This window comes from Dipodomys spectabilis, unplaced genomic scaffold (assembly GCF_019054845.1).
Source record: "Dipodomys spectabilis isolate Male_0828 unplaced genomic scaffold, ASM1905484v1 ptg000159l, whole genome shotgun sequence".
NCBI classification, from domain to species: Eukaryota; Metazoa; Chordata; class Mammalia; order Rodentia; family Heteromyidae; genus Dipodomys; species Dipodomys spectabilis.
The window spans coordinates 863,321-884,930 of record NW_024870836.1 but is presented as its reverse complement, the minus strand read 5'-3'; the positions used below and the strand labels follow the sequence as shown (position 1 = coordinate 884,930).

Genomic DNA, 21,610 nt, shown 5'->3' with positions numbered 1-21,610 from the left:
CCAAATTTATCAAAGAAACACTACTTTCCCTCAAATCCCATATAGATCCAAAGACATTAATCGTTGGGGATTTTAACACACCACTCTCCCCACTAGATAGATCAACTCGGCAAAAACTCAACAGAGAAACCGCAGATCTAAACAGCTGCATAGATCAACTAGACTTAACAGACATTTACCGAACATTTCACCCAGCAGCATCAGAATACACGTTTTTCTCAGCAGCACATGGAACGTTTTCTAAAATAGACCACATTTTAGGCCACAAAGCAAACTTGTCTAAATTCAGAAACATTGAAGTTATACCTTGCATTCTCTCTGACCACAAGGGAATAAAGTTAGAACTCAACACCAAAAGCCACCAAAGAAAGTCCGGTATCACATGGAGGCTGAACAACACACTGCTGAATCATGAGTGGGTCATGGAAGAGATTAGAAAGGAAATTCAAATGTTCATGCTTTTCAACAAAAATGAACACACAAAATACCAGCTCCTCTGGGACACAGCAAAGGCAGTACTCAGAGGCAAGTTTATAGCTCTGAGCTCCTACATCAACAAATTGGAGAGATCTGAAACTAACAATTTAATGACACATCTAAACCTCCTTGAAAAAGAGCAGCAAGATAAACCCCAATCCAGTAGACGGAAAGAAATAATCAAAATTAAATCAGAATTAAATGAATTAGAATCCAAAAAAACTATAGAAAGAATCAACAAAACAAAGAGTTGGTTCTTCGAAAAACTTAACAAAATTGACAGACCCTTAGCAAATCTTATCAGAAAAAGAAGAGAACACACCCAAATTAATAAACTCAGAGATGAGAATGGAAACATCACCACGGAAACAAGCAAGATTCAGAACATTATAAGGGAATACTTCTCAAAACTTTATGCTAATAAGTTTGAGAACTTGACAGAAATGGACCTCTTCCTAGCAAATATTGACATGCCAAAACTAAACCAAGATGAGGTAAACTATCTTAACAGGCCCATATCAAGCATTGAAATAGAAACAGCAATAAGAGACCTCCCAGCTAAGAAAAGTCCAGGACCAGATGGTTTTACAGCGGAATTTTACAAGGCCTTCAAAGCAGAGCTCACACCAATTCTCCTCCAACTCTTCAATGAAATTGAAAGAGAAAGCTCACTAGCGAACACATTCTATGAAGCCATCATAACCCTCATTCCAAAACAAGGCAGGGACTCATCAAAGAAAGAGAACTATAGACCCATTTCTTTGATGAACATTGATGCGAAACTTCTCAACAAAATTTTGGCCAATCGACTTCAACAATTCATCCAAAAAATCATACACCACGATCAAACAGGATTCATTTCAGGGATGCAAAGCTGGTTCAATATACGCAAATCAATTAATATTATTCATCACATCAACAGGAGCAAGAATAAGAACCACATGGTTATCTCAATAGACGCAGAAAAAGCATTCGACAAGATCCAACACCCCTTTATGATGAAGGTTTTGGAAAAATTAGGAATCCATGGAACATTCCTCAATACAATAAAGGCTGTATATGACAAACCTACAGCCAGCATTATACTCAATGGTGAAAAACTAAAGCCATTTCCTCTTAACTCAGGAACAAGACAAGGATGCCCACTCTCTCCACTTCTCTTCAATCTAGTATTAGAATGCCTAGCTACAGCAATAAGACAAGATGCAGACATAAAGCGGATCCAAATAGGGAAAGAAGAAATAAAACTCTCCCTCTTTGCAGATGACATGATCTTGTATTTAAAGAATCCCATAGACTCCACTCCCAAATTACTCAAGCTGATTCAAAACTTTGGCAAAGTAGCAGGTTATAAAATTAACCCCCAAAAATCAATGGCTTTTCTGTATGCCAACAATGAGAAAAGTGTGGCTGAAATTAGGAAAGCAACTCCATTTGTAATAGCCTCACAAAAAATAAAATACCTAGGAATTAACTTAACTAAAGAAGTGAAGGACCTCTATGATGAAAACTTTAAAATCTTGAAAAAGGAAATCAACACAGAACTTAAAAAATGGCAAAACCTCCCATGCTCCTGGATTGGAAAGATTAACATCGTGAAAATGGCAATACTGCCCAAGGCTATCTACAAATTCAACGCAATACCTATCAAAATTCCACCCTCATTCTTCAAGGAAATAGAAGAGGCAATCCAAAAATTCATATGGAACAATAAAAGACCCCGAATAGCAAAAACGCTCCTCAACGGAAAGAATACTGCTGGAGGAATATCAATACCAAATTTCAAACTCTACTATAAAGCCATAGTAATCAAAACAGCTTGGTATTGGCATAAGAACAGACCTCAGGACCAATGGAATAGAATTGAAAACCCAGAAATGAACCTACAGACCTATAGCCATCTAATCTTCGATAAGGGAGCTAAAACAATAGAATGGAAGACAGACAGCCTCTTCAGTAAATGGTGCTGGCAAAACTGGTTAACTACATGTAGAAAACTAAAGCTAGATCCTTATATATCACCCTGCACCAGAATCAACTCCAAATGGATCAAAGACCTTGAACTCAAAGCAGACACTCTGAAAACATTACAGGATGGAATAGGAGATACCCTAGGTCTCCTTGGAGCAGGCCGAAATTTTCTGAATAGAGACCCGGAAACACAACAAATCAAAGAAAGGCTGGACAAATGGGATTGTATAAGGTTGCAGAGCTTCTGCAGGGCAAATGACATAGCTAGCAAGATCAATAGAAAGCCCACGGACTGGGAGAAGATCTTTACTAGCCATACAACGGACAAGGGTCTCATATCTAAAATATACTTGGAACTCAAAAAATTAAACCACCCAACAACAAATCCTCAAAGAAACAACTGCCCAATAAGTAAGTGGGCGAAAGACTTAAAGAGAAGCTTCTCTGAAGAAGAAAGGAGGAGGGCCAATAGACACATGAAGAAATGTTCAACATCCCTAGCCATAAAAGAAATGCAAATCAAAACAACATTGAGATATCACCTCACTCCAGTTAGAACAGCAAAAATCAAGAACTCTAACAACAACAGATGCTGGAGGGGATGTGGACAGAAAGGAACCTTACTTCATTGTTGGTGGGAATGTAAACTTGTTCAACCACTTTGGAAAGCAGTATGGAGGTTCCTCAAAAGACTCCACATAGAGCTCCCCAACGACCCAGCAATCCCACTTTTGGTCATTTACCCAAATGATCACAAACAAGGCCACACTAAAGCTACCAGCACAACTATGTTTATTGCAGCATTATTTACCATAGCTAAGACATGGAACCAACCCAGATGCCCCTCAGTAGATGAATGGATCAAGAAGATGTGGTATATATACACAATGGAATTCTATGCCTCCATCAGAAAGAATGACATTCCCCCATTTGTTAGGAAATGGAAAGGCTTGGAAAAAATTATATTAAGTGAAGTAAGCCAGGCCCAAAGAAACATAGGTCCCATGGTTTCCCTTATTTGCAATATCTAGTATAGGTATGAGTCAAGCGGAAAAAGTCAGATAATATGATGTTAGGAAAACAAAACCTCAAATATGTATTTTAATGTTTTTGTTTCTTTCATGCATGTGTTTCTAACGCATTTATAAGATTTTTTCTTTGTTGCTTTGTATGTCCCTCCCCCACAGTGTAACCCCCGCTTTCACTATATTTGATGTCAGTATAACATGTGGAGGAGATGGGGACAAACAAGTCGTTTAAGGATTCAGGTGGACCTGTTGCAACAATGAGAAGTACAAAATGTCATGTCAAAACCAGCTTTACAATGTCGGTGGGGGGGGGGAGGGGGGGTATGATTGGTTGGGAGGGAGGGGGGAGGCTGGGAAGGGAGGTGAAGGGTAAACAAAGGAGGAGGCTGCAATGCTTGGTAAGAAATGTATGCATTATCCTGCCCATGTAATTGTAACCCCTCTGTACAGTATGTTCTCAAATAAAATAAAATAAAATTAAAAAAAAATTATAATTAAATGTAGAATGAAATTGGTTCCAATGCATCACTTTAAGATATTTAGAAACAACAGAGAAACCTAAAGGTCTATAAGATTTTTTTTATTGGAAGTGAAGGGGTTGTGGAATTTGGTTCTCTATATTTTAAGCAATTTGCAAAAAGAATTGGCAAAATAAAATTTACATTTGCAGCAGACTTGACACATAAATTTTTGTATATTGAAAGAAACACCAGCCATAACAATATGTCAATGCTATCCTCTTATTTATTTCTAAACGTTTATGATTTTTGTCTCTTAATATTAAAACTTCAAATTTGTTTTAATCTTTATCAAGTTGTGCAAAGGGGTTTCGCTTCATCATGTCAGTGTTTAATAGAGTATATGTGCATTTCAATGTACAATACATCTGGAACATTGAAATCTTTCCACTTTTCTTCCTTCCCTTACCCCAACACCACCTATCCCTTCAAGTATCCTACTTATATTCTCACATATGTACATTGAGTGATATGACTGTATTAGTCCACCATTTCCATTAGGGTAGAAGTGCCCTACTCCCTTTAAGCCCAGATCTCCCTTTTAAGACTTGTTTCAACTTCATGGTATTTTGTTAAATTTCTCTGCTTTTGGCATTTGGCTTTGGGCTAACCACATTCTCTCTTCCATGTTTAACCTACATAAATGAGGTTATGTCTCCACATTTCTAATCTGTGAATGGCTGAGATAGGTCTCCTTTACTATGCATCTGTCTTTTTTTATCATAATTTGTGATATTAACTCAAAACTGCTTTGCCTTTTGTCAGCAATTGGACTGTTATAAGAGAATACTTCAAAGTAAGTGGCTTAAAAACAACAGAATTTTATTACCCATATGCTAGAAGCTTAAGCATTGATTATAAAAATGCTTGTTCAAAGTAATTCCTTGTCTTTTGGGGGTCCACTTTCTGGTTCATCACAATCTATTTGCTGGACATTCATATGGCAGAGTAGTTATATTGGGCTTCTTTTATCAGGATCATTATTGTAATGCCATCTCTGAAAGGTTGATTCTAATGTCACCAGCCGGGGGAATAGAATTTCCACATATGCATATGAAAGGAGTTACAACGTCCAATACACTTTGTAATTTTTTCTTTAACTCAGTGTAGTGTATCCTTTGGATATTATTTCATCGAAATAATAACTTAAGGACAAGTTTATATCATGTGACTTATGTGAATGATTCTTCTTGCAATGGGAATAATTAGAGTGATGGCAAAGTGAAGTATGATTGTTCAGTGGCTCTTGAATCACATCATAGGTAATCATGTAAACGTGGTACAGCCTATCTACGGCCCTTCTGATGTATTTGAACAAGCTCTGATGAGTTAATCGCTTTCAGAAATATTCGATTGAGCCAACAAATACAGATCTCCTTTGATTTAAATCATGGCTTGCTTGTAGGACTCAAACAGACACCAAAATCAGAGGATGCTAAATTCTCTGATAAAATATATAATAAAATTTTTATAATTAATATAGCATGAAGACTGTAATATTAATAGCACTATAAATACTTGTATTCATATTATATAATATATTGACATCCTTTGGTTTAATCAGTTTTTAGAATATTTATAACTAAGTGTAAATGGTATGCAAATAGTTATTTGATGATGTATAGAAAATGAGAAAAAGATTTGCATACATATTACTACAGATGCAAACATATTCACCTGGTTATATATGATCCTTCATTTGTTGGTTTCATTCATGCATAGAGAACATACAAAGAAGTGAAAATTGCAAACTTGAACTTACTAAAGGATTAATTACATGAAGTTTATGTTGGGCTAAATAGATTTTATAAATTAAATTGTTTGTCTCTTCCTTTCTCCCACCCTTCCTTCCTTTGTTCCTTCACTCCCTCCTTCCTTCCTTCCTTCCTATTTTCCATCCTTCCTTTCTTCTGTCCTTCCTCCTTCCTTCCCTACATCCCTACCTCTCTCTCTTTCTCTCTTTCCTTCTTCTTTCCTTTCTTGCCTTTTTCTTTCTTTCTTTTTTCCTTTTTCTCTTTCTATTATTCTTCCAATCTTCTTTTCTTTCTTTTACTCAGAATATTTTTTATGTTTATAGAAAAATACGAGCTGCTGTACTCTAAGGTGTTATGAGTAATTATAAATATTAACTAGATTGATATTAATTTTAATGACCTATATTACATCTTAAGACATATTGTATTAAAAACAACTTCACAAATGTTGCAAGATATGTAACAAATATTACTGTTCCTGATATTGTTTATTTCTTCAAACTAAAATAAGCATTTAGACATATATTGTGTGTGTGTTTGTGTGTTGTTCCTGTGATTTTAACTCAAGACCTGTCCCCTAGTTGTTTTTTATTTCCCTCAAGGATATTGCTCTATCATTTGAGCCACAATTCTATTTTTGGCTTTGTGTGTGTGTGTGTGTGTGTGTGTGTGTGTGCAGGTGTGTGTGGGTGTTGTGATGTGTGTGTGATTAATTGAGATGTGTCCCACAAACTTTCTTGCCAAGGCTGGCTTTGAACTCCAGCCTCCTGAGTAGCCAGGATTACAAGCTTAGACACCCATATGTATCACAGGTTTCATATATCCAAGAATAAAATAAATTTCATATTATTTGAATGCTAGAGGATCAATTTAACAAATAACATAGATATTTATTTAGTTATTAAACCTGAACCTGTACTGTGAAAAAGTTTTCAATTTTTTGAAAAAATATGCACTCAAAGATTTAAATGACAGAATCTTTGGACAAATTGAAATACTCTATTATTCAATAGCAAAAAAGGGATCATTAATCAAATTTCTCATGTAAGCTAAAGGCAATAGGCTCTATCAGGCTGAATGAAGCAATTTTTCATTAAATTAAATATTATCTAATGTGGTCACATGATTTTCTCTTCTTTTTAACCTAAAAGTTTTTGACACAAAAATGTAGCTTCATACATGTTTTGATTATTTAAAAATCTTAGTTATTGGTCATATATTTCTGATATTTGATTACCTAGTCCTTTTACAGAAACAGTGAATTTCATTTATTTTATGTCAACAGTTATTTTTACAAATTGAATCAATCTCAGTATAAGATAAATAAAGCAAGATATTCCATCACTTATCCAATTATTCCTATAGACTTGAATATAAGTTATTTTTGAATGGTAAGAAATTCATATTATACCTACACTCTATAGAATAATTAAGATAAATGATTATTTTTCCTTCAACTTGAAGGAAAGAACCTCATTATAAATAATAAATACTTAAATGGAAATGCTATAAAATTATGAAAAATTCATGTCATTATGAGTTAGATGAAATAGTCATTTTTGAAGATCACGACATGAAAACTCTTGAAGCTTCTGCATCTGCTAAATAAAATGTATTTGCATTCAAAATATTTCATTCATCTCTCCAGTAATGGTATAACCAAATCACTGCTATGCCAATTAGCATCTCTGATATTTAGGAACAGAAGTTATCACAACTGTATAGAAAGATCTACCCACTACACTAGAAATTAAATCTGAAATCATAAAGGATTGTGATTAATAATTAGCTTTCACTACATTGCTATAAAGAGGTGAACCCTTTCAAGTGGGCATAGTTGAAGAGATTAGGTCACTCAGAACTTGAAATCAAAGAGGATGTTAAGATCAAAGTCCTTTCTTCCTCTTCCTTCTTTTACTTCTCCTTCTCCTTTTCCTTCTCCCTCTCCCTCTTCCTCTCATCCTTTTTCTCCCTTTCCCACTCCCATTCCTCCTCTTCTTTACTTCCTGGCTTCCATGAATACAAAAAGGCCATCACATGTTCCTGAGCAATGAGGATAAGAAATGTATATTGAAATGTATAAAATCAGAAGCCAAGATAAAACTTTCCTCCTTTTAATTAATTTTATGAAGTATTTTGTCATATTGATAGGAGTCTGACACAGCATGCTCTCATTATTATAAGGGATAATAAATCGACCGAAATTGTCCTAATGAAATAAATGAATTAATATTATATTTGGAGAACCCTACATGAAAATATCAGATACACTTCAATAAGAGGCAAAAAATATGTTCAGATGAATATGGCGGAGGAGAAGCTGGAGGCTAAACAATTTCTGGCATACAAAGCAGTTTTAGTGATCAAGTGAACAGTCCTAGGCTAGAGAACCACACCAAATGTTCCATCAGAGTACAGAGAGTGGCCAGAGAGGGAAAATCAAAGCAAGGAGACAAATCTGAGCACTTGCTGGTAGCCGCAACTGTGGTGGCTGCGGCAGCAGCAGTGGTGGCCATAGCCTCCATACCTATAGCACAGAGAGTCTTGGGAAAAGATGCCAGATGTGGCAGGCAAGCAGATTTTACTCAACACCAGTAAGAACTGAGGAGGAGCAGATAGCTTCATCCAGCAGATCGCAGGCCAGACACAGCCCAGGACCAAAGACTCTAGAGTGGGTAGAAGCCTGACATCCTCACTCTAAGGGAGCAGAGGAGAGAAGGCCACCCCTCCCTGCCACCACCATCAGAGATCTCCATCTTTGATATTAAAAAAGGACCATTTAAACAGCTATCTCCAACTCAGGCCTTAGAAGTAAACAAGAGTCATTTAGGAGGTCACAGGAACCTTACTTGAACTGCCTGGCTCAGTTCCCCCCAAAGGAAAGTCAACCAGCCCAGGCAAGGAAGCCTCACCATTGGAGGAGTGACTTTCTTCTCTGGGTAAACTGAGCCAGAGGCTGCCCCTCCATACAGCAGCATAGACAATCAATTGAAATTCAGTAATCAAAAACCTGAGAATGTCCCCAGGATGGGCTCTGTGAGTGTCCCAGGAGCTATTCCCTCAGGGAAAAGCTACTGTTTGCTGAAAGACCTCAACTTTACCCAGAACCTAGCCTAAAAACAGCATCTCCAAACTAGAGGAAACAGCCATCTCCCTCTTTCGTGATACTCAAAGCAGATCTCCCTCCCACTGAAGTAGAATGGGAGGAGGATCACAAAATCCTAGGTAATGCAGACATTTTACTGCCTGCTCAAACTCACTTAAGAAACTAATCAACCCACAGAAAAAACAAACACCACAAGCAGACCAGAGACTCCACCAAGAGATTGGTTATGGGCACGGGGGAGATGCAGGATCTTCCCATTCTACCCCTTTCCCCACCCCCCTCAAAAAAATCAAAGAACTCTTCTTTGTACCTTTTCTTAATTTTTAATTTTTTTCAAAAATTGTTTTCTATTAATCTTTTCTTCCTTTCATAATTTTTATTATCGATGTGTGTGTGTGTGTGTGTGTGTGTGTGTGTGTGTGTGTGTGTGTGTGTGTATGTGTGTGTGTGTTTTACCTCTTCTGATCTTTTGGTCCTTTTTATTTTTATCTTTTCAATTTTTTCTCTTTCTTTTTGGTGAGAATTAATTGCTGTTCTGATCATCCTCAGATATTTACCCATCGTCGATTATTAGACCTTATCCCCCATTGTGTACACACTTCATGCAGCAATTTATTGCTCAATTCACAATCTCTTAGGATTAAATTATTTTAAATTATTTTATTTTTATTTTTTGTGAACATACTGTAAAGAGGGGTTAAAATTACATGGACAAGATAATGAGTATATTTCTTATCAAGGATTGCAGACTCCTCCTTTGTTTACCCTTCACATCCCTTCCCAGCCTCCCCCGTCCCCCCACCCAATCTTCCCCCCCACCCCCCGCCCACACAAAAGTTGTAAAGTTCGTTTTCGACATGACAACTTGTACTTCTCATTGTTGCAACCGGTCCACCTGTATCCTTAAATGACTTGTTTTTCCCCATCTCCTCCACAAATTATACATTCATCAAATATAGTGAAAGCAGGGGTAATATTGTGGGGGAGGGACATACAAAGAAACAAAGAAATAATCTTATAAATGTGTTAGAAACAAATGCATGAAAGAAAAAAAAATTAAATACATATCTAAGGGTTCATTTTCCTAACATTATATTATCTGACCTTTTCTGCTTGACTCATACCTATACTAGATATTGCAAATGAGGGAAACCATGGGACCTATGTGTCTTTGGGCTTGGCTTACTTCACTTAATATAATTTTTTCCAAGCCTTTCCATTTCCTAACAAATGGGGCAATGTCATTCTTTCTGATGGAGGCATAGAATTCCATTGTGTATATATACCACATTTTCTTGATCCATTTATCTACTGATGGGCTTCTGGGTTGGTTCCATATCTTAGCTATGGCAAATAATTCTGCAATAAACATAGTTGTGCTGGTAGCTTTAGTGTGGTCTTGTTTGTAAACATTTGGGTAAATGCCCCAAAGTGGGATTGCTGGGTCATAGGGGAGCTCTATGTGAAGTCTTTTGAGAAACCTCCATACTGCTTTTCAAAGTGGTTGAAAAGGTTTACACTCGCACCAACAATGAAGTAAGGTTCCCTTCTGTCCACATCCCCTCCAGCATCTGTTGTTTTTAGAGTTCTTGATTTTTGCCATTCTAACTGGAGTGAGGTGGTATCTCAATGTTGTTTTGATTTGCATTTCCTTTATGGCTAGGGAGGTTGAGCATTTCTTCATGTGTCTATTGGCCATCCTTCTTTCTTCTTCAGAGAAGTTTCTCTTTAAGTCTTTAGCCCACTTATTTATTGGGCAGTTGTTTCTTTGAGGATTTGTTGTTGGGGGATTTAATTTTTTGAGTTCCTAGTATATTTTAGATATGAGACCTTTGTCCATTGTATGACTAGTGAAGATCTTCTCCCAATCCGTGGGCTTTCTATTGATCTTGCCAGTTATGTACTTTGCCATGCAGATGCTCTGGAACTTCATGAAATCCCATTTGTCCAACCTTTCTTTGATTTGTTGTTTTTCCTGGTCTCTATTAAGAAAATTTCGGCCTGCTCCAAGGAGACCTAGGGTATCTCCTATTCCATCCTGTAATGTTTAGAGTGTCTGATTGACTCTGAGGTCTTTGAACATTTGGAGTTGATTCTGGTGCAGGGTGATATATAAGGATCTAGCTTCAGTTTTCTACAAGTAGTTAACCAATTTCACCAGCACCATTTACTGAAGAGGCTGTCTTTCTTCCATTCTATTATTTTAGCTCCCTTATCGAAGATTAGATGGCTACAGGTCTGTAGGTTCATTTCTGAGTTTTCAATTCTATTCCATTGTTCCTGAGGTCTGTTCTTATGCCAGTAGCAAGCTGTTTTGATTACTATGGCTTTATAGTAGAGTTTGAAATTTGGTATTGATATTCCTCCAGCAGTGTTCTTTCCGTTGAGGAGCGTTTTTGCTATTCAGGGTCTTTTATTGTTCCATATGAATTTTTGAATTGCCTCTTCTACTTCCTTGAGGAATGAGGTTGGAATTTTGATAGATATCACATTGAATTTGTAGATAGCCTTGGGAAGTATTGCCATTTTCACGATGTTAATCTTTCCAATCCAGGAGCATGGGAGGTTTTGCCATTTTTTAAGTTCTGTGTTGATTTCCTTTTTCAAGATTTTTAAGTTTTCATCATAGAGGTCCTTCACTTCTTTGGGTAAGTTAATTCCTAGGTATTTTATTTTTTGTGGGGCTATTATAAATGGAGTTCCTTTCCTAATTTCAACCACACTTTTCTCATTGTTGGCATACAGAAAAGCCATTGATTTTGGGGGGTTAATTTTATACCCTGCTACTTTGCCAAAGTTTTGAATCAGCTTGAGTAATTTAGGAGTGGAGTATATGGGATTCTTTAAATACAAGATCATGTCATCTGCGAAGAGGGAGAGTTTTATTTCTTCTTTCCCTATTTGGATCCCCTTTATGTTCGCATCTTGTCTTATTGCTGTAGCTAGGCATTCTAATACTAGATTGAAGAGAAGTGGAGAGAGTGGACATCCTTGTCTTGTTCTTGAGTTAAGAGGAAATGGCTTTAGTTTTTCACCATTAATTATAATGGTGGCTGTAGGTTTGTCATAAACAGCCTTTATTGTATTGAGGAATGTTCCATGGATTCCTAATTTTTCCAGAACCTTCATCATAAAGGGGTGTTGCATCTTGTCGAATGCTTTTACTTCATATATTGAAATAACCATGTGGTTCTTATTCTTGCTCCTGTTGATGTGATGACTAATATTAATTGATTTGCATATATTGTACCAGTTTGCACCCTGAAATGAATCCTGTTTGATCGTGTTGTATGATTTTTTGGGTGAATTGTTGAAGTAGATTGGCCAAAATTTTGTTGAGAAGTTTCGCATCAATGTTCATCAAAGAAATGGGTCTATAGTTCTCTTTCTTTGATGAGTCCCTGCCTGATTTTGGGATGAGGGTTATGATGGCTTCATAGAATGTTTTCGGTAGTGAACTTTCTCTTTCAATTTCATTGAAGAGTTGGAGGAGTATTGGTGTGAGCTCTGCTTTGAAGGCCTTGTAAAATTCCGCTGTAAAACCATCTGGTCTTGGACTTTCTTACCTGGGAGATCTCTTATTGCTCTTTGTATTTCAATGCTTGATATGGGCCTGTTAAGATGGTTTAACTCATCTTGGTTTAGTTTTGGCATGTCAATATTTGCTAGGATAAGGTGCATTTCTGCCAAGTTCTCAAACTTATTAGCATAAAGTTTTGAGAAGTATTCCCTTATAATGTTCTGAATCTTGGTTGATTCTTAAGGTGATGTTTCCATTCTCATCTCTGAGTTTATTTACTTGGGTGTGATCTCTTCTTTTTTCTCCTGAGATTTGCTAAAAGTCTGTTAATTTTTTTAATTTTCTTGAAGAACCATCTCTTTGTTTTGTTGATTGTTTCTATAGTTGTTTTGGATTCTAATTCATTTAATTCTGTTTTAATTTTAATTATTTCTCTCTGTCTATTGTATTGGGCCTTATCTTGCTGCTCTTTTTCAAGGAGGTTTAGATGTGTCATTAAATTGTTGGTTTCAGATCTCTCCTATTTGTTGATATAGGATCTTAGAGCTATAAACTTGCCTCTGAGTACTGCCTTGGCTGTGTCCCAGAGGAGCTGGTAATTTGTGTGCTCATTTTTGTTGAATAGCATGAACATTTGAATTCCCTTTCTAATCTCAATGACCCACTCGTGATTCAGCAGTGTGTTGTTCAGTCTCCATGTGTTACCAGACTTTCTTTGGTGGCTTTTGGTGTTGAGTTCTAATTTTATTCCCTTGTGGTCTGAGAGAATGAAAGATATAACTTCAATGTTTCTGAATTTAGACAATTTTGCTTTGTGGCCTAAAATGTGGTCTGTTTTAGAAAATGTTCCATGTGCTACTGAGAAAAACGTGTATTCTGATGCTGCTGGGTGAAATGTTCGATAGATGTCTGTAAAATCTAGTTGATCTATGCAGCTGTTTAAATCTGCGGTTTCTCTGTTGAGTTTTTGCCGAGTTGATCTATCTAGTGGGGAGAGTGGTGTGTTACAATCTCCAACAATTAATGTCTTTGGATATATGTGGGATTTGAGGGAAAGTAGTGTTTCTTGGATATATTTGAGTGTTCCATTGTTTGGCGAATAGATATTTAGAATTGTATTCTCCTGAAGGAGAGATCCGTTAATTAATATGTAGCGACCTTCTTTATCTCTTCTCACGAATTTTAATTTTAAGTCAAATTCATCTGATATTAGGATTGCAACTCCCTCCTGTTTATGGGGGCCGTTTGCATGGTAGATATTGCTCCAGCCTTTAACATTGAAAATGTGTTTGTTTTTATGGGCAGGAGATGTGACTCCTGAAGGCAGCAGATAGAAGGATCTTGTTTTTTAATCCAATTAGACAGTCTGTGTCTCTTAATTGGAGAGTTAAGTCCGTTAATGTTAAGAGATAGGACTGAGAGGTAATTGGGATTTCCTGCCATGTTATCCACCTTCTTGGGGGCTGCAAAAACTGGGTCGCATCTGTGGCGGCTGCTGGCAAGAGCTCAGATCTCTCTATTTGCCTTGATTTTCCTTAGCTGGCCTAACTCTCTGTCCTGTGATGGCACACTTGGTGTGATTCTCTGGCTTAGGGCTGTTCACTGGAACTCTAAAACTGCTTTCTATGGGAGAGCTTGTTTAGCCTCCAGCTTCTCCTCTGCCATCTTCCCCGCCACCTCCTTGGCTTAACTTGTTCAATAGCAGCATTTTCTCTTTATACTTATATAATTTTCAAGTAACAAATTTTGAGAATTTTTAGTTTTCAGTTTTTCATATCTCCTTTCTATCCCTCCCTTTCTCTCATCCTATCCTTTTCTTCTCTCAAGATCATCTATAAACTTACATAATTTTTAAGTGTTTCATTTTTTAAATTTAAATTTTTGTTTTTTCATTTTTTCTTGTTTTTTTTTTTTAATTGTGAGAATGCATACAGAGGAGTTAAAATTACATGGGCAAGGTAACGAATACCTTTCTTATCAAGAATTGTTGCCTCCTCTTTGTTTCCCCTTCTATCCCTTGCCATACTGCACCATCCTCCTACCCGAACTTCCCCCCACCACCCACCAACGTTGTAAAGTTCTTTTGTTGACATAATGACTTGTACATCTCTTTGTTGCAATGGGTCCACCTGTATCCCTAGTTAAATGATTTTTTTTCCCTTCCCCTCCACAAATCATACCAACATCAAATACAGTGAAAGCACGGGTTATACCGTAGGGAAGGGACATACAAAGAAACATAGAAATCATCTTATAAATATGATAGAAACAATTGCATGAAAGGAAAAAAAAACTTTTGAATACTTATATTGGGGTTCATCCCCTAACGTTAATTTATCTGATCTTTTCTGCTTGACTCAGACATATACTAGTTGTTGCAAATGAGGGAGACCATGGGACCTATTTTACTTTGGGCCTGGCTTACTTCACTTAATATAATTTTTTCCAAGTCTTTCCCTTTCTGAACAAATGGGGCAATGTCCTTCTTTCTGATGGAGGCATAGAATTCCATTGTGTATATATACCACATTTTCTTTATCCATTTATCTACTGAGGGACATCTGGGTTGGTTCCCTATTTTAGCTATGGTAAATAATGCTGCAATAAACATAGTCGTGCTGGTAGCTATAGTGTAGTCTTGGGGTTTTATTGTGGTCTTGTGTTTTTCGTGTCTCCTTTCTATCCCTCCCTTCTTCTCATCCTATCCTTTTCTTCTCTCAATATCATCTATAAACTTACATAGTTTTTAAGTATTTATCTTTTTTTTTTCATGGCACTAACATTTAATGAGAAGACAAATTTTAGAGTAGATAAAATTGAAGGTGCATGCATCATTGTTGTTGATTTGAAACCATGCATATCCTTCCTCATAAAATGTCTCAAATGCCGTTAAAAACACCACACGCAAAACCAAGCAATTATAAGTCCTTCGAAGCATGTAACTGTGATTAGCTGCTATTCTCAGCAATATAAAAATACTTCCACCACAATTTCATTTTAGTCTGTAAAGTAATTCAAAACAAACAAGTTGGAGACATCGCTCAAATGGCAGAAGCAACAAATACAGATGCTTTGTATCAAGGAAATGAATCCACTGAAGAAATGAACCCATCTGAGGAGCGGTCCTCTGGGGCCTGGCACTAGGCTTCTGGTGTAACGCTGAGGCCCCCTTCTGGGAAGAGACGTATACTGCACCTGGGGTAGCTCTGCCAAACGTCAGGACACTTCTTGCACCCAGTAACACTGAAAGTTTTGTTGTGGATATTCTTTCCTGTGCAGTTTCAAATTTTAGGTATTAAATTTAACAGTTATAACCTGTATTTTCAAATGAGGAACAGCTGATTTCGGATTAAATGTATCATGCTACTTAATTTTGCAACTGGCATTCACACCAGTGGGCATTCTTCTTCACCTTGTTCCTTTTTAATTTCGCTGTAACTTTTTGCTTTGACAGTGCCTTGTTGAACTCCCTCTGCCTTCCAAGTGATGGGGTTACAGATGTGTATCACTATGCCCAACTGTTGTTGGAACTCTTCACCCTCCAGTATATAACTACGTTTTTTTCATCCATCCTTGTGAGAATATAATCTTGCTGAGGCAGAAGACCCTGTTTTGGTTCAGGGAACCAAAGAACTGTCTTATTTATGTTATTGTCCTTTAATGCTTTGCCCCTTAAAAACAGAAATATCTTAAGATTCTATTATAGCAACATGGTACAATTTTTAAATGACCCTTAGGCACTTGTTTAAAAACATTTTTTCTATGTATTTAATAAAATCAATAGATTTCACAATCACATGTATACAGTGTATACAAATAATATACAATGTAGAAAAAAGCCAGACTTGCCCAGCACTGGTGGCTAACACCTGTAATCCTAGCGACTAAAAAATGCTGAGATCTGAGGGTCACAGTTTGAAGCCAGGCTGGGGGGAAAAGTCCGTGAGACTCATCTGCAATTAACCAACATAAAGCTAGGACTGGAGGTGTGACTCAAGTTTGAGCAAAAAAGCCAGAGAGTAACAACATGTTGAGTTCAAGCCCTAAAGCCAACACACACACAAACACACTCACACTCACGCAGCCAATACACTGGGAGACCACAACAGCTATAAAGAATGAAAATCCAACTCCACCTCCAAAAAGCCAGTTGTAAAGGACACACGTGACCATGGCTTTCTATTCCAAATGAGTGCAGGTGATGGGGTGTGGATAGACACTGAAATCCCAGCCTGCACTCAGCTGGAATGGATTGAAGCTGTGGCTTAAAGACATGTACTGTTTGCTAATTCCTAAAACTTCAAACTTTAGTTTTTCCCCCCTTCATAAAAATGTTCTTTCAGCTGTGGAGAAGCTAATAGTTGTTTACAATTGTCAGCCTTTTAAAAAGCACTAATTTGTTCCCTTAAGAGAGCAAATGTTATTCTCCGTTTTCCCGGAGAATAACAAACAACACATAATATGTGCTCCCTCCATGCCAGCAGCTTTTCAGGCTGGGGATTCCATCCAGGTCACCATGGGGCTTTCGTCTTTCATTACAAGTTCAGGATTTCTGAAATTCCTTCTTCCGAACTTTTGATTTTGGTGCATTAGGATTTTTTTGCTTGTAGAAGGCCTTTAACAGTTCCACAGCTTCCTCAGCCCGATATCCAGGGATGCGCTGAAATGGTTTTCCCGTATTTGGTAAGTCAGCAGAGGCAACATTTAGAACGGAGCCACAGCCACCAAATCATTCATTCTGACAGCCTTAGACGACCAGCGGGATTTTCCTCAGGCCGAGAGCAGCTGCACACATAATGCAGGGTTCCACAGTGACATACAACACGGTACGTTCAAACACAGCAGAAGGACTCTGGCCATTTCGTTGACACCAATCTAGGACTTGATCAATGGCCACCATTTCTGCATGTCGAGTAGCATTTTTGGTTTGATTCACTTCATTTCTTCCCTTCCCCACGATTTCATTGTTGTAGACCATAAGACAGCCAACAGGGACTTCGGTATTTTCAAGGGCGTCTTTGGCCATGCGCATCGCTTCCTCCATCCACCGTGCCGTCTCCAGGGCCAAAGACACGGCGGTCGAGACTCCCGGGGCTGGCATGGACGCGGCCAACGCCTCCGCCTCCATCCAGCCGGGTTAACGCACAGCTCTGACCCGCGGGCCTTCCGGGCCGGGAACCAAGTATTTATCTTTTTAAATTTAAATTTTTGTTTTTCTATATTTTCTGGTTTTTTTTTTTCTTAATGTCTCTCCTATCATTCTGTCCAATCCATTTCCCTCTCTGAGATTAGGCCTTGGTTAAATTCACTCTCATCTTACCTCGCCACCACCCTATAATTCTATTTTTCCCCACATTTCTCCCTACATCTAATAATTTCTGGTTTGCCAATTTTTTTCTTTGCTATTCTTAGCCCATTAATCCATAGTTGTTTGATGTTGAATAGATTGTATCTGTTGAACTAGATTGTGTCTATAGCCTTTTGACTGTGCAACTACCAAACTTTGGTTGATGCTTGCCTTAAAATTATGTTCTAGCACAAAATTAGTGTTACTTTCATACTAAATGAGCAGAAAAAGCCAGAAAAACAGAAGAAAAATGGGAAGCCCAGGTATCTGGACTCCCACTCATGATAAACAGTTGACAGAATAGTTAGTGAATAATCCAGAAGACAGTTCCCAAAAATCTGTACAAACAATATTGGTAAAAATGGTGAATGAAAAGATTGAAAACCTGCAAAGGACTCAGTGTGAGCATGATAGGGAGAGAGAGAGGCAAACCAAAGATTAATACTGGAATCTCGTGAGAGTGCAGAAACTACTCAAAGATTGGTACAGGAAATGCGTGAGCAGATTTAGAACAGTCAAAGAGCAATACAGGAATTGCATAAGCAGGCTGACAACAATCAAAGAGAAACACAGCAATTGCATGAGGAGGAGGATAACAGAAAAAGAGAAACACAGGTATTGTGTAAGCAGGTTGAGAACAGTCAAAGAGAACTTCAGGAATTGCATGAACATGAGGAAGCTAATCAAAGAGAAATACAGCAATTGTGAGAGCGGAATGAGAATACACAAAGATCAAGAGAGACATTAATGGAATCCATAAAGAGACAGCTGAAAGAATTCAGGGAGACCACAAATGGAATCCTGAATAGAGCCTGGCAGAGGGAATGGGCAACAAAGGAAACCATAAACAATCAACTAAGTCATTTGAGAATAAATACTGAACACCCAAATTAAGGAAGTATAGAAGTTCATAAAAGATCTAAAAGAAAGCTCTAACAAAGAATTTGAAGCCATTAAAGCCGACCAACTAGAAGGAAAAGAAATTAAAAACAAAGTAGAAAGTCATGACAGTAGGTTAAACCATGCAGAAGATAGAATCTTGGAGATTAAAGACAGCCTTGATATTATAGAGAAATAACATACTACTATCCAAGACAAATCCAAGGAATATGGGATAGATCTATTCAACATTTGGAAGACACCATCAGTAGGTCTAATATGAGGATAATGTTTGTAAAGGAGCACCTAGAAACAGAAGTTAATGGTCGAGAACATTTGTTTTACAGGATCCTAGCAGAGAACTTCCCAAACATGCAAAAAGTTAGGATTATTCAGATTGAAGAAGCTTTTAGAACCCAAAATATACCAGACCAGAACAGGACATGGCAATGTCGCATTATAATCTGCACAGTATCAATTCAGACCAAGGAAAAGATCCATAAAACTGTCAAGTAAAAAGATCAATCACCTATAAGAGGAAATCAATTAGAGTCCCCTCAGATTTGTCAGCAGAGAGAATTAAAGCAAGAAGAGCCTGGAATGATGTATGCCATGCCCTAAAGACAAACAACTATCAATCAAGAATACTCTACCCAGCTACACTCTCCTTCATAATCGAAGGTCAAAGAAAAACCTTCCATACCAAAGACAATCTGATACAATATATCTCCCAAGAAGTAGCCCTACAAATGCTACTTAAACATGTCCTACAAATAGAAAACCAACAAGATCACAATAAAGGCCAAGAAACAGCACCCAAACTGAGAATCCAAGAACCATAGGAAGAACCCAGTTGCCGCAGCCCCCAGAAGGTGGATAACATGGCAGGAACTCCCAAACACCTCTCAGTCCTAACTCTCAACATTAATGGACTTAACTCTCCAATTAAGCCACGTAAAAAGGCTAGTTGGATTAAAAAGCAAGATCCTTTTATCTGCTGCCTTCAGGAGTCACACCTTTCCCATGAAAACAAACACATTTTGAAAGTGAAAGCTGTAACAAATCTGCCAAGCAAATAGCCCCCATAAACAAGTGAGAGCTTCTATCCTAATATCAGATAAAATATACTTCAAATTAAAATTAGTGAAAACAGATAAAGAATGTCGTTTTATACTAATTAAGGGATTTTCCATTCAGGAGGATATTACAAATCTAAATATTTATTCTCCAAACAAAAGACCACCCAGATTTATCCAAGAAACACTACTTTCCCTCAAAGCTCACATAGATCCAAAGACATTAATTGTAGGGGACTTTAACACACCACTATCCACACTAGATAGATTAACTCGGCAAAAACTCAACAGAGAAACTGCAGATCTAAACACCTGCATGGATCAATTAAATTTAACAGATATCTACCAAATATTTCACGCAGTAGCATCAGATACATGTTTTCCTCATCAGCTCACAGAAAATTTTACAAAATATACACCATTTGAGGTCACAAATCAAACTTGTCCAAATTCAGAAACATTATAGTTTCAAATTGCCTTCACTCAGACCACAAGGGAATAAAATTAGAACTCAACACCAAAATGCACCAAAAATCTTGTGACAAATAGAGGCTGAACAACACACTGTTGAAACACCAGTGGGTCATGGAAGAGCATAGAAAGGAAATTCAAATATTCATGATATTCACCAAAAATGAGGGGCTGGGAAGGTGGCTCAGTGGTAGAGCGCTTGCCTTGCATGCGTGAGGCCCTGGGTTCGATTCCCCAGCACCACATAAGCAAAAAGAAAAAAAAGCCAGAAGTGGGGCTATGGCTCAAGTGGTAGATCGCTACTCTTGAGCTGAAGAGCTGAGGGACAGCGCCCAGACCCAGAGTTCAGGCCCCACGACCGGACACAAAAAAAGCCAAAAAAACAAAAAATAAAAATGAACACACAAATTACTTGCTCCTCTTGTACACGGCAAAGACAGTATTCAGAGTGTTTTATAGCTCTTAATTACTAAATCAATAAATTGGAGAGATCTGGAACCAACAATTTAGTGAGATACCTGAACCTCCTTGAAAAAGAGCAACAAGATAAATCCCAATTCAGTAGATGGAAAGAAATAATTAAAATTACATCAGAAATAAACGAATTAGAATCCAAAATAAAAACATAGAAAGAATCAACAAAACAAGAGTTTGTTCTCCAAAAAATTAACAAAATTTATAGATTCTTAGCAAATCTTATCAAAAAAACAAGAGAACACACCCAAATAAATAAACTCAGAGATGAGAATGGAAACAGCATCCCAGAGAAAACCAAGATTCAGAAGATTAAAAGGAATACTTCTCAAACCTTTATGCTAATAAGTTTGAGAACATGGCAGAAATAGATCTTTTCCTAGCAATTATTGACATGCCAAACATCAAACAAGATGAGTTAAACCATTTTAACTGGCCCATATTAAGCATTGAAATAGAAACAGCAATGAGACCTCCCATCTCAGAAAAGCCCAGGACCAGATGGATTTACAGCAGAATTCTACATGGCCTTCAAAGCAGAGCTCACATCAACATTCCTCCAACTCTTCAATGAAATTGTAAGAGAAAGTTCACTACAAAAATCATTCTTTGAAGCCATCATAGCCCTCATCCAAAAACCAGGCAGGGACTCATCATAGAAAGAGAACTATGGACTCATTTCTTTGATGACCATTGATGCAAAACTTCTCAACAAAATTTTGAGCAGTTGACATCAAAAATTCATCCAAAATATCATACACCACGATCAAACAGGATTCATTTCAGGGATGCAAATATTGATCAATATACACAAGTCAATTAATATAACTCATTACATCAACAAATGGCAAGGATAACCACATAGTTATTTCAATAGATGCAGAATAAGCATTTGACAAATCCAACAAATCCTTTATGATGAAGGTTCTGGAAAAATTAGGAATCCAGGGAACATTCCTCAATACAATAAAGGCTGTATATGACAAACC

General features: G+C 37.4%; 1 protein-coding gene across 1 annotated transcript; it reads right to left on the bottom strand.

Moving 5' to 3' along the window:
- Nucleotides 1–17,121: 17,121 nt before the first annotated feature.
- LOC122118999 (tRNA-specific adenosine deaminase 2-like) lies at nucleotides 17,122–17,502 on the bottom strand. Its single transcript, XM_042692966.1, has one exon. It carries the CDS (start codon nucleotides 17,500–17,502, stop codon nucleotides 17,122–17,124), a length of 381 nt encoding a protein of 126 aa, XP_042548900.1.
- Between the last annotated feature and the right edge of the window lie 4,108 nt (nucleotides 17,503–21,610).